At 46.4% G+C, this 14,672-nt stretch overlaps 1 protein-coding gene across 3 annotated transcripts in view; it reads right to left on the reverse strand.

Moving 5' to 3' along the window:
• Nucleotides 1–14,626, reverse strand: part of stox2b (storkhead box 2b) — a 45,729-nt gene extending 31,103 nt beyond the window's left edge. For all 3 annotated transcript variants that reach the window (XM_027017100.2, XM_027017101.2, XM_027017102.2), the window contains exon 1: nt 13,695–14,626. In XM_027017100.2, coding sequence (XP_026872901.2) covers nt 13,695–14,022 — 328 coding nt within the window. In that variant the 5' untranslated portion in view covers nt 14,023–14,626. The remainder of the gene's footprint in view (nt 1–13,694) is intronic.
• Between the last annotated feature and the right edge of the window lie 46 nt (nt 14,627–14,672).

Genomic DNA, 14,672 nt, shown 5'->3' on the forward strand with positions numbered 1-14,672 from the left:
ATAAACCCTCCCCGGTCTGCCCTCCTCTCTTCAACTCTCCCCATCCCCACCAACGCTCCGTCCAACCTCCGTCTCACCACAGTACGCCGCGAGTATGCACCACATGCTTACCGCCGTGACCGATAACCGCTACATAGCCAAATGTGCCCCAAATTCCTTCAAGCTATTCAACAACCTCTGCTGGACCTTCCCTAATCCCAGAACCAACGTAAAACCAGAACTCATTGGCCCAGTTCCTACAAAATGGGGGGGGAAAATCACAAAGAAAATCCCAAAAAACCTACAAAAACTGTAGAATCAAACTTTTTTGTCCATAATTGAGCGGCTGGATGACCTTGTGTTCTCAGTGTTGGTGTAGGAATTAGCGCGTCAGTCCCACGCCTGTGCCAGTGCAGACAGCACCGACCCAGATGTGAGCGGACAGGGAGCAAGGCTACGGCGTTCCGCTCGAGAACCTGGGCCACGGAAACACACTGTTGGATTTGGATCCTGGTGCACAATAAAATGATCACTACTGAATGAAAACTCCACTGTGTACATCTGAGCTGTTGGGAAACTGGGGCCAGTTTAACTCTGCTGAGTTTACCAAGCAGACATGGCGGTAGGCAACACTCCTACAATAACAGGAAAGGAAAGATTTGCACCCAGCACTTATTTTTCTGGGACAGATTCATGGAGAGTCAGAATGACACTTGAGAGGCTGTGTGTGTGATTTGTACAAATCTTGATGCTGGTTTGATTTATTAGGGATTTGGCTACTGGATCTGGGACAGAAGACTGCAAAGACACTGTATGTAGCCCACAGGTCAGAAAGCTTAGCTCCAGCCCACAAGGCCATGGATCTGGAGTCCCTTATGGACCATGCATACTTGGACCGTGAACACTTTGCAATTAATTTAAAACAATTCTAAAAAGACATTTAAAAATAACACCCTTCCCCAACAAAACTGCTAATGTGAGAAGTTTACGCATCTCTCATCAGCCTGTAGATCACAGTTGGTGACATTTGTTTTGAGCTTGACCCAAATTTGCCAGACATATTGTGAAGGAGTTTAGTTCCACATTCTACATTAGGCTCAAATGTAAAAATCTTGCTCTACCCAAGCTCTCTCTGCTCAGGCTGTAAAAGGGCAGAGATCTGAGTGACCGTACGTCCGAGCTCTGTGAACAGGGTCAGGCTCCAGCCCCTGACCTCCTACTACAGCTACTGCAAACAGGACACAATTATGGCTCTTTAGCAAACAAACGCACAGCTTGCCAAAATACATCGCCAAACCGCAAAGCCGTGGCCAGCGTCCAAATCCCACAAGCCTGCGTGAGGGGCACACATGACCATGTCTCCCACCTGTGTGAACCCAGGGTTTTAACCGTTACACATCATTCCGTAACACTCAGGGGACTGGAGATTAATGAGGTCTCTTATGGAGCTGAACATTCACGGGTTAACAAACGCACAGCAAACTGCATACGCACTAACAATACAATTACAATGAAATGAGTGAACAGCAAAGAAAATAACTGCACGTTGTTATACTTGGCGTGTAAAACACAGTCAGTTCTCAAAGTCGCCTTAGTAAGGCTGAAATCTGCATTAGAGAGAGATTTGTGGCGAAAACAAAGTTAAAACAGTCTCCAGTGCATGTCATGGACTGAACCTTCCTTTTTAAAGACACACACACACACACACACACACACGTGCCAACCAAGCCCTACTACCACATTTTTTATCTAACTTTCATCTGGTACTTTGGCTATATGAAGTCAAGGTGTGGCCCTGCCCCTCTGGCATTATGAGGTCATTGTTTCCTCTCTCCAGGCACGAAAGCTCCTCCATACTGTCCTGGAGAAGCAGCAATGGTTAGAAAAGGCTGCAGCTGGCTTACAGCCATTTTCCAGCCATCCCCGAATCTGGTCTTCAGGGAGAAATAACCACTGCTATTGCCTTTTCACCTCCCTGAGCACCCCACACCCCTACCTACACACACCCATCCAGAATTCTGCTGTGCCTCACTCAATACAATGGCCTCATTCAAAATTAGAAGTCCAATCAGATAAGGCCTGTTCCAACAGTGCACGCTGGCATTGTTCTAACGCTTCTTGAACTGGGATGACATCCACAGCAAAAGTTCCAACACTCCAAAACCACGGCAGGAGTACTTTTGCTCAGACACGCCACAAGATGGAGGGTATTAAGGAAAGAAACGCTGACAACCAAAAGTGAGTTTCCCCCATCATCCTTCGATGTTTTGGGCCTATGGCTGAACTCTGCCCGAGCTCTCGTGCCGTGCGATCTGAGAGAGGAGGCAGTGTGCTAGCAGGCCTACAGCATCGCTCACGAGCACCTGAGCTCCAGGAGGATCTGTGCTCTCTGCGTGGGGCTCAGAGAACCTCAGCAACAGTCGTTTCCAACACGTACTGGGCGTATCTCACATACCGTGAGTCTGTAGTCCATGCAATTAAACAGACACCCCTCCATTCTTCAAAAGATACTCGGGAAGCCGGTGCACGAGGAGAGGGCTCCGTTACATGAACCTCAGAAACTGGAAAACCAAGCCTCAGGAAAGTGATGCAAACAACATCACGCTGCCACACTCAAAGACCGGCAATGGCTGCTGGGAAAAACGAATGGCATCTCTTTATGGCTCCAGCACTGCGCTAGCCAAAGCTAATCACGGTCTGGCAGCGAGCGCAGTGCTGACAGCATTATGTGTGGCGCGGCAGTAAAACCGAGCTCTTAACGGACAAAACAGAGCTCCATCCACAGAAAAGCTGCTACAGCTCAACAGCCTTGGACCGCAGTCTGTCCGGTAATACTACGACCGCCCCATAACCCACCCTGACCGCCACAAACAAGACCCTCCCAGCTAGGAACCCTGATAGCCCAACATCTCCGCTGCGTTGCCCTGGTCATCCCCACGGCCCAGGGCTGTGTGTGGGTACTGGCTGTCTGCCTGGCAAGGAAGCATGACGATTTGAGCAATATAATATGTGAATAATTTACAGCCGGCCCCCGAGGCTAACTGCTGCATCGGGGCAGATTTAGGAGTCCCTGACCAAGCTGCAGGGAGTCAGGCCACAGCACCCTCAGCTCAGCTGCGCCGAGTTGGGAAACATCACTATGGCCAAAAGGAGGGACCATAAAAAAATTTAAATAAATAAATGGGCTTTTTCCCCCCCCAAGCCAGCACAGATTTAAACAAACATTCCTGCAGTGGTTTGTTTGTGAAAACGTGGTTTACACATGTGCAAATGCTTAAAATTAGAGAAGTTGGTTTTGTTTTGGTTTTTTTTAAGCTGCTCTGGGCAAACACACACACAGAGGGAAACGCAAGTCTTCATTAGGAAACTGACATGACAAAAAAAAAAAAAAAAAAGTTAAGTGAGAGCATCTGTTTTCCCCAGTAGAGGCGAGAGGAATGAGAGAAGTGGGAGAAGAGATTGAGCGAGAGAGAGACAGACAGAAGAGAGTTTGCGTGATTAGACTCGCGTAGTCCCCGGCGACACACTGGCAGCACTGCCCCGCTGCCCAGCCCCCGCTACACTCAGTGCTTTAATCAGCTACAATAACACACTGTTCAATGGACTCCTACTCCCCAATCACCGGCGCGTGCGTGTGTGTGCGCGCATGCACGCGCTGAGTACCAGCAAGCATGGATGTCTGCTCTGTGTAAAGAGTGAAGGACCAATGAGAGGACAGTACAGGCCCAGGTTTACTATGACCACTGCTGTTATCATCATCATCATCACCATCATCATCATCAGAAGGCAGTCTTGTACAGTCGAGAGCTTTGCACCTCTCTTCCGCTATGTTCTGTAGTTGCTATACAGTTGTGTAGTTTTTTGCAAATTTACCAAATTATGACCATTATATTGAACAAACCCGCTTTGTGAAATTCCTCACTGTGCCAAAGTTGTTTGGGTTTTTGTTTTGTTTTGGTTTTTTTTGCACAAAAATAACCTTGACATCACAGTGGACACAATCTCCATGGAAACCACACCATTTAAGGTCTTCCATTCTAATCTAAAACTCTGACTTCATCAACAGGGTTGTGTCGACAGAGTTCTCATTTACCAGTGCAAGCAGGTGGTCACCTACATCTGATCCCACACATGCACAAACCAGTTCCATACCAGAATCTCCCCCCCCCCGCCCACACACACACACACACACACACACACACACCCACACACACACACACACACACCACACACACACAACACACACACACACACACACACACACACACACACACACACAGCTCCATCCCAGATCCCAGACACTCACAACACAACACTAAGTGACATGTGCACAGCTTTGCCTTTCCCCCAAACATGGTTTGAGGACTGAGAGTGTTTGATAAATCACCAACTCTGCTCATATGCCCTGTTATCACGCTACAGATCAGAAGAGAGAGCTAGCCTCCAGCTAAAGAAGCAGCACTCTGATCCCACTCTGATCCCTGGAGCAGAGAACTCAGCACCACACCATGGTCTGGAAGACAGCTCACACACACTAAATGCACCAGTCATGAACAGAAGAATCTAGGTGAGAACATCAAGGCATCACTGTGGCATCGTGAAAGACATCCCTCACTGCTGGGTTTGGCCCAGGAGCTTAACAAGAGACTAAGAAATTCACACAAGTCCTAATTAGGGAACAAGATCCAAGTAAAGGTGGTTGTTGGGCAAGTCAGGGAGGCGTCTGCTCCAAACGACCCGCGCCAACGTCACATCACAACCGAATGTTTAACAACCACCACTTCTGGAGCAGTGGGCCCAGTCACCCAGCGAGAAACCTCATGTCAAAATTTTTCTTTGGCTTTCGAGATCATGCACCATGACTGTTTCTAGTGTGTATTCTCTCTGAAGCATACACACCCTTGCCAGCACAAGAGGTCACCCAGAAGAGACCAAGCCTAGGGCAGACTCAAGCTCCACGCTTACCTGATTGGGCGATAAGATCTGAACGCTGACGTGAGAAGTCACCAAAAAGGTTCAGCTAGGTTGCGTCTCTCTGGAAAACCTCATGACTTCATTGGTTCTTACTGTATCTAAATGCAGAGAGATATGTCTCCAGTTGAGCTTTGTACTGGATCATGTCATGTTGTACACGTCATGGTGTAAAGTGGTTATGCCCCAGCCCCCAACAAAAAAAAGCTTAAATGTTGGTGCCAGTATTATTTCAACTCTGCACAAACATGTCACAGACTGCCTGATTGGATTAACACGTGGATTCGGTCGTCTGTGGTAGGGGTGTGGCTGACTGCTGAAGGACAACACTACGCCCACTGTGGAACGTGTTCCACAGTCAGTCTGTCAGGATGGGAAAAATACGGATTTAAATCTCTGGCTTATACTGAACATCTGATGCACCAATCAGGAATGCTGGGACTGCGGGCTGGAGTTTACGGCAGTGACAGATGGTTGTGGAGAAAAAGAACCTACTCCAACCACCAACGTATACATCATACACACACGTCCTCAAGTAAACCCAGACCAATTCTTGGAGAGGCTGGAGCAAAGTTTGGCCAATAACTGACTGAACCAATTATTAGAAAACTTTTCTGGAGGTTGGCCATTATAACGTTCTTCTGTGTCTTGTTTAGTTTAAATCTGAGCCTTCTTGCTTTATCACAGTGATGTTTTAGAAAATCTTCTGCAGCCCAAGTGGCTGGAATGCTGGGGAGTAACGCTGCCCTTCTGGGCAGGAACACTGGGGAGTAACGCTGCCCTTCTGGGCAGGAACACTGGGGAGTAACGCTGCCCTTCTGGGCGGGTTCTATCAGGTAGAGCTGCTCCTTCCTACAGCCCTCGGCCGGATCCATTCACAAATCTTTGCGACTGGGCCTCTGTGCCAGCAGGACTTTTTAATCGCAGCGAGCGTGAGCCATTTCGGACCACCCTGATCACAGCTTCAGAGTGCGAGAGAGAGCATGAGAGCGCGAGCGTCTCCTTCTCCCATTCACTTGGGCATAATTCCGCCTGGCGACTGCCAGGGCACGGGCCACGCGGGGCCATCCCTGCCCGCCGCCCACATGCCGTTACCCACACAAAGAACTCAGAGGCTGGTTTTTCAATGGACTTCCCTGTGAATGTGGCTCTCTGCTGGAGAGGGCTCCGGAAGCTCACTGCTGTCCGCAGCACTCCTTGGTTCTCCGGTTGCCATAGTGTCCCAGGAATGGGAACGGCCTCTGGAGGCCGGGCGCCCCTGCTCCGGGGGGAACCAGATTATGACGTGCAAGTAATCCCTTGAAGAAGCATGATCTAAGATGGAGACCCAACAAAGGCAGATGTCAGCTCTCCTGAGTTCTGACAGAATCTGAAGGGGCGTGGAATAAGGTAGAGGAGAACTTACAGGCTGACGTTTTAAAATCTGATGAAAGTGCACCATGCTCTGCTCTTATAGATTATCTATGGCATTTCTCAAACAAGAGCGATTACTCTCTAGTGGTGAAATTACACATCGTTTTGAGAAAGAATGTGGGCTTCCTGCAAACAGGTTTTAGAGTGTTTAGCAGCGTCAGGGAAATACAGGGAACCAGCCAGATCCAGCCAGAACCAAGATCGAGCCAAAACGTAATTACACAAGTTGTGGTTTAAGTTACCAACTGGAAAAACCCCAAAACAGTGTTCAGAGGTTGCACCATCTAGAGTTTAACATATACAGCCGAAAACCCTAGACCCTAAATGTTTTTGACGTTATCGGGACGTATTCCCATCATCTGAGCTCCTCGTTCCTCTCCAGTCCGTTGTTCCCAGACCAGGTGTTTTAATCTATGGGCATTTTTATGAGGCTTGGCCTAAATGAACAACCTCAAAATTAGAAACATCACCAATGTTGATTTGTACACTAAAGGCCATAAGCAGCCCTTCTAAAGGAAAGCGGATAGTCGGGGCAACTGCTGCTGCCATGAAACCCCCCACCCACCCCCGCCCAATGAGGGTAATTGCCAGCTCGGGATTTGAGACGGAAAAGTGGAAAAGGCTTAGATCATTATCAGGTTCAAATTTCAATGCAGCATTGTTCTTTCCTACATGTCAAACACACTCGACACCTGAATGGGGAGGCGTCTGCCTCTACACGCCCCGCGTCCCTGTGACGGGCCTCCAGTGGCATCAAAAACCCTCCACCCAGCGCTAGAAGGGTTCTAGCTGAACTCACAAACAGTTTCCCTGCTTAAAAGCTTAATAAAAATGAAATACCACAATATTTAAACATTAGCATGGAATTTATAGTGAAAGTTTATTAAATAACTGAATATCTGGGCGGAAGTCCAGGAACAGAGCGGAATATTACCAAAAAATATTTCAGTTTCAAAAGTAATAAAAATATAGACAGCACAACTGGAGAAGCACAGCAAATCACTGGGAGGTACACAGGGGGGAGGTAGTTCAATCCATCCTCTAAAAATCCATCCTTTTTTTGCAAATTCAAATTCTAACCCTTTACTACTATGAAAACTACCACAACATCTTCGCGGCATATTGTTTCACATTTTTATATGCATATTAACACGTGGCTCTGACTTGCAAGCCTGAACGGACAGAATCTAAGCTTCCATTTTTGACCTCAATTTTACGAAACAGAAACGCTGCAGGCCCATCCAACTCTGCCCTCTAGTGGAGGAAGGGAGTTTTGGCACTCGCCTGACTTCAAAGCGACACATTAATAACCCTTTCATAGCTGAAGGAAGACGTCGCGGACTATTCTCACGTTAGAAAGAAAGAAGGAAAACCACATGGCGACTACTTTGGTCATCTTTTAGGACGGTAGTATTTGCCACATAACGTTTAACATCGAGCCTTGGTTCTAACCAAAACGTAGGACGTTTCCGTGGACGAGGATGACAACAGCACGGCAGTTAGAGTATGTACAAGATGCTTCTCTTCACATACACGATCATGTAGCGTGAACTTGTGCAATAACGATTTTCCCTGCTCAAAGTTACCGCTAACACTAATTTTTCTTAACACAAAAAAGTAAATATTTAAATCTGTCGTGTGCTGCTGAGATTTATTTTTGTTTCTATGTAAATGATTCAGACATCATAGCGGCGCATTTTTGTAGGCTAGAGCATCTGGTCGTAACCAAGGCAACTGTGATGGAGGTGTGATGTAGGAATAGGCTGGCAATCACGAAAAATCGGCTGCAATCGGATTTTGCAGCGATTCTGGAAGGTTCGTACTGTTCCCAGCTTGCCTGATGCACACTTGGACACTTCGTGCAGATTAAGCGGTCGACACTTTACATCAGGTTTTAAAGTGTCAGACTGACGCACGAGCGTTTCGCTTGTGCACCTGATCCACCGTTCCGTCATGCACGCGCACGTCGGCTCTTTAAAGGAGCGCAGCGAGCGTGAGCGTCACTCACTGTGACGAGCCGCTTTCTGTTTGACTGCTTTTTAAACGAGCGAAATAGTTTAAGTCATGCAACTTGCTCGCTTGAAAGTGCATCCCGGGACTCAAGTGAGACTCCACATCCACATCTGGGGACACTGGGATCCAAATCTTGCGATAATGCCAAAACATTTTTTAACAGCCACGCGGCGCTGTCTGTGCTGTAACTAGCACAGAGGTAAACAAAGTGTTGACGCTGCCGAATGGGGAGGAATAAACAAGTCCATATCAAATATCTCCAACTGGAAGAGTCGGTGAACTAATTACAGAGATCTTCGTCACGAATGCATTTGTAACGAAGGAGTTGAGACAACCCGATTTTCCTAGACTCGCGGAGGATGGTGGCCGCAGTCAATCACGAAGCAACATTGAAGGGTTATTTTCATGTATTTTCTATCGGAGACTAAAAGGTGATCAATTAAAGTGATTTAATAAATATATGGATGAATCGGTCACATTTAAATCCTTAAATGACTGATCAATGGTGGGACAAGTAACGTATTTGAATGGAGCAGCTATACGAGATTTTATATATATATATATATATATATATATATATATATATATATATATATATATATATATATATATATATATATATATATATATATAAAAATCCGAAAGGTTATAGAGAAAAAAAGTAAATATTACTAATATGTGCAAACTTAAGGGAAAAAACTACAGTAAGTTAATTCACTGCAAAGACGTGCTGGGAGCTGAAAGAGCTGGTCTGTAATTGTGACGATCAGATTCACAAGCTCAAGAAAATTGCGGCCATGTTTGAAAAAGCATTTTAAAAAGCTACTTGATAGAAGTAAATGCAAAACTAACAAGAATGAACATTCAAAAGTAAACTCACATTTTTACCATCATTTACAAATAGTGAATTTAAGAGTTAAAAGACAGATTTGCACAATCAGTACGTCGTATGTCGCGCCACGATGACACTGTACGTTAGGGACGATCAGACAACCCATAATCCTAATAATTCCCACCATCTTATAAAATGTTGCCAACTACACAGCAATCTCACTTATCAAATCCTTTTGCTAACTATTTATTTTAATTACATTAAAATTTAATTTAATGTTTTGAATGTCGAATTAGTTATTTCAGCCCTAAGGAAAATACATTAGAAAATAAAATACAACCAAAAATTGACAGCTATAACTGTTGCAACCGTGCTTCAGTGATCCCTGTATTTCTACAGTATTCTAGTTCATTGGTATGTTGGACTCCAACCTGCTGTACTGTATTAGGATGTGTTCTATAAGGAAATGACAAAGCACTTTCGTAAGTCCCTCTGTATAAGAGCGTCTGCGAAATGCAGTAAATGTTTTACGGTAAGTGACCATAACCATTACTGTACAGTTATCCATGTTTTTGTTGTACAATAAAGCAAAAACAAACACGGAAACAGCGTTAATCTTTAAATACCCACACGCTCCCTACCACGTGCCAGCAGGATTAACCTGTATGTGATGACAACATGTATTAGATCATTATCACTAGAGATCCGAACTGCCTGAATCATAGCGCGACTGCACCAGCAGGGGGAGCACTTTACAACATCACCTCTACTACCGCGCGGCCAGTTGAGCCAGAGTTTACGGGAATGATTTCCGCCCCCTTAAGTTGATGAAATCCGGAGCGGCCTTAATGTCGGAAGCGCGAGTGCTGCTGCAGGCTTCCCCGACTCGAGGCCCGACGGACAGAAGCCAGGAGCCTGGCCACAGATGTGGATGATGACATCACTGATGAGGTAACAAGGCCCCTGGGCCCTGGGGACAGCAAGTGATATTGAGCTATGAACTGTGATCTAGGGTTTCTGAAGGCAGGTTAGATACTTGATTCATTAATAATAATAATAATAATAAATTACAAATGTATTAAATGATAAAATTCAAGTGAGAGATCATTATGAGAACGGGAAAGTACACCTTCAGTACATAAGGCATGAAAGCGCCTGAGTGTCTCTTGCCCTGTATGAGTCACCCGCGATCTGAGCAGAAGGCATCTAGCACAGACAACAGCGCCTGTATCAAACCCGCACCTGGATGCGTGGCACTCTGTGAACCTCAGCCGCCTGGTGTCCCTAACGACGAGGTCCATGCTGGAAAACACCCGAACACATCAAACCGGAACAACGCAAAGTCCCTTCAATTAAGGCCCACTGCAGATGCCTCTGGTGGAGATGGGGGCACAGGAAGAAAGGGAGGAAGTAGAAAAAGTCTGGAAGGAACATGCCATTAAGTGCAGGTGTCGAGCTGAATTTGACTCGGTGCACAGGCCAAACGGGACAATACCGAGCCCCCAACCCACCACCCAGGTCCGAGATCTACAGGCGTGATAAAAGCGCCCGTTTTCCCGAGCACTGAGGTCTGCTCCGTCACATTACTTTAATGGCTACGTTTCAGCCTGGGGTTTGGGAAACTGATCCAGGATCAGAGGAAAAAAGGGGGTGCAGGAGCGGGGGCATGTAACCAGAGGAAGATTTATGTCCAGATACAGAGCTGGAAGCATTCTTCTCCTCCTCTCGTTCCTTCTCCTCTTCTTGGACCTGTGCAGACACACACACAATCTGCAAAAATGTATGACAAAGATCACATGGAAACCCCACACACTGCAGGGCACAGCCAGGCAGGCTCGCTCACTGACTCCCTCACACACACACACGCACCTATAACAAGCTTGTGTTGCAGGGGCATGCCAGCCTAAATGATGGCACATTTATACTAGCCTAATCCTCCCTCTGCAAAACAAACTCTCTGTTATAAGTGCAGCATTTTGATGTTGAAAGTTCTTTTCAGAACACGTATACACGTTGGTCGCTGTCTCCATAGGTTCCTTTAAAATGCAAGTTTGCAAACACTCCTTGTGTGCCTTCAACGCTCGGGCCGCCTCCCTTGCTCAGCTATCTGAGAACACATCAGCACTGGGGCCACCATGGTAGAAGCCCACATCAGCTGTTAGAGCCCAGCGGCTGGGGTGTAAAGTTTTACCTGCTTTAGGGTACGCTCACACAGCAGAGTGGATTCTGACGAATATCTGCGTGAAATCCTCCCGAGATGAGTTTTTCCATTCGGCAAATGAGTGGAGCAGATTTTTATGGTATGGAGTTTGGGCAGGATGTTTGTTTATTTCGTCTCACCCTTATTCATTATTTATTATTACTCTCATATCATCGGTTTTGGAAATGTAATCTTATCCATTCTGAGTAGGTGTACAAAACATTAGCTATGTGCTTGAATTAGCTAGCTAGCGTTAGCATGTCTGTCTTGAACATCACCAGCAAACAAACGTAAACATTTGTTTACAACAGTGAAATATTCACCTGCGTTACCAGCAGAGATGGACACAGCTTTCCAAGCTTGGTTTGTTATTTTGTTGTTTTTTTTTAATTGTGGTATATTGCTATAATCTTAGCTTGGTTCATACAGCTTTGGACTCTCCCACACAGCTAACATGATTTCCCACATCCAGTTTGTCTATGAGTCTTCTGATTTACATATGCACACCCCCTTATTCCCCATGAAGTCAAAAATGTTTCCACTTCAGAAATCCCCTGGGTGATGTGAACGCACCCTAACTGCGGCCTCGGGGTTGGCTGTAAAATCACCACAGACCACATCACACATCCGTTCAGACTTCACGGACATATTCATCAATCACAGAAAACAAGGAATTTCACGCAGTGGAGAGCAAACATTTCAGGAATGTCCTCATCCATCAGTGGAGGGAGGCTTCATCTCCACAACAGCTCTGCTTCTGATCCGCAAGACCAGCCAAACACAATACCACCTTCCCTCCTCCTGAGTGAGAGAGAGAGAGAGAGAGAGAGAGAGAGAGAGAGAGAGAGGGGGCAGGTGCAGGCAGTAACACCCCTCCACCCTAAAACCCGTGGCTCTCTTCCCAAACGTACCACACTGACTCATTGTGCTGCCCAACCCCATGACAGGCCCGGCAGCAGCTGCCTGGCTCTGCCCCGTATTAACACCAGTGCCAGTGGGGCGGGGGGTGCCAGCGGACCCAGAACAGCAACTTGAGCTGAAGGTGGGCTTCTGCTATGACTGGAGTGAACAGAGGAGTTCTGGCTAGCCAACAGCTTACACAGGCTTCTCCATATCAACAGTACGCCAAGAATACACCGATTTAAAAAGAAATAACATCCATAAAATCACCTGAGTACACAAATTTAGCCTTCACTGTGTAACATACATCAGACATGTCGATGTGTCGTGTAAAGAGCATTTAAAGAAATACTTCGGTTTCAGTGTCAACCCGGGTTTAAAAATTTTGCACAAACAAATGTATCAACTGTCTCAGTCGTTATTTATTACCTTCCCAGCGTGAGAGTACAGCTATTAACAAGACAAAGCTCATACCCTGTTTTACAGCTCTGCCAAGGGCCATACCAGCCCAGGATCTCTTTACTGAGGAATTACAGAAACTGCAAAAAGCCAGCATAACAAATGGCGACTATTTATTTAGTGCTGCTAACAAATTTATGGTGATTGAGTTTATATGCCAATACAAAATCCTTTAATTACACATTGACAGGTAACAGTTCTATGTATCTGCTCTGAAGTTGCAGACGTGGTGCTCCAATTTTACCAAAAGCTCCACAATGTTAAGATGTACGACGTAACACTTTCTACCAGTTTAGCTTGTTCCTTGTGCCATAACTCCCTTGGAAAACTCACAAGCCTCCAGATGAAGAAAAAAAGACAGACACCAAACAGGCTCATTCTTTGTAAACAATGGAAATCAAAAACCCCTGGCTCACGGTGAGCTAATGAACATTTTTTTCAGAGCTCACAAGTAGTCTCAAGTATCGTCTCCATCATTAAATGCAGCTGCGGACAAAGCTGAAGCAAACAAAAAGGCAGCGGGGATTAGAGCTGGACACGGCTTTATACGCCGTTTACTCGCACGCTAACGAAACATGAACCGTGAAGAACCGTGTAAGATACGCAGGTCATGGGGTTAACATCTGACCTGGCTTGCGGAATGTCACACAGGGAAAAGGGGGGACGTTTAAGCGGTTCTGAGCATACACTGCGACGTGGGTGCTCGCAGTTCAAAAATATTCAGATGTAGTGACGTCAATCACAAGGCCCAAAGAGGCAGCCTTGTCACTAAATAAATCCGACTTCTGACGGTTTTTAAAAAAATGGATATTCAACCTAGAGACAACTGTTGCACACCGCAGACGACGCGGCGTACACAAAACGTGAACGCACGATTCCAAACGCGCGGAATCGCGTCGTCGGGGTGCACAGCTCTTCCAGGCTTACCGAGGTATCTGATGTCGAAGCCTTGCGGCGGTTTGAGGGACCTTCTCATCCAAGCCTCCCTCAGCACCTCCAGGTGATGCTCCTTCCCCTGGATCAGTAGCACATGCTCGTCTATCCAGCCCAGGAAAAACGTCTCCGCTATGGCGTCCGCTACCATTTTATTCCAAAAATATTTCATGTTCAGCGATTTGAAATCGGCGAATATCTCATAACCGGTGTGGTGGTGCGGCGGTTCCTCGCTCTCCGTCACACCGGGCGAGTCATCCGCCACAATCCGCGAGAGCACAATAGCAAGGGAGTGAGGCGCTATCTGCAGGAACGGCTCCATTCTCGTGGATGTCAGAAATGATACATTCCATTCACGACTATGACGGCGATTTCCGGACAAGACAAGGCGATGATCTTCCGAAACAAACGCACCGTTTTCAAACAAAGAGCTCGGGAGTAGCGGTTAGTTCATCTGACCTCCCTCGCGGGCGGTGTAATGAATGAGAATCATTTTGTCACGGACAAGATCGTCATTCGTTACACGAAGCAAAAAAACCAAACAAACAAAAAAACACCCAACCTCATTGTAGAATAACAGTTTACGGGGGGGAAAAAATCAACTGGCGTGAAAGGCAGAAGGTACGAGCGCCGTGACTGTCCGTTGAGAGCGTTTCACCTCATCCATTTCTCACCTTCACGAGCATCAGCGAGAACACGGGATTCCCCTCCAAAAGGGTCGTGGCGCTATCAGTTAATCAAGCGCACAAATACGTCCGCATACGACAAAACACAAATACCAACAGATTTGTTAAAAATGAAGATCAGATCATGTCCGAACGAGTAAGGCAATGAATATAATTAAATTGGGTTGTTTTTTTTGTTGTTGTTTTTCCCGACGAGATGCAGAGCGCCTCGCGCCGGTGTGTAACGACAGCCTCCCTGGAATCACCGTGAGTCAGTTTATTACCTTGACGCTTGCGCTGTCCAAAA

This window comes from Electrophorus electricus, chromosome 2, assembly GCF_013358815.1.
Source record: "Electrophorus electricus isolate fEleEle1 chromosome 2, fEleEle1.pri, whole genome shotgun sequence".
Classification (NCBI taxonomy): Eukaryota; Metazoa; Chordata; class Actinopteri; order Gymnotiformes; family Gymnotidae; genus Electrophorus; species Electrophorus electricus.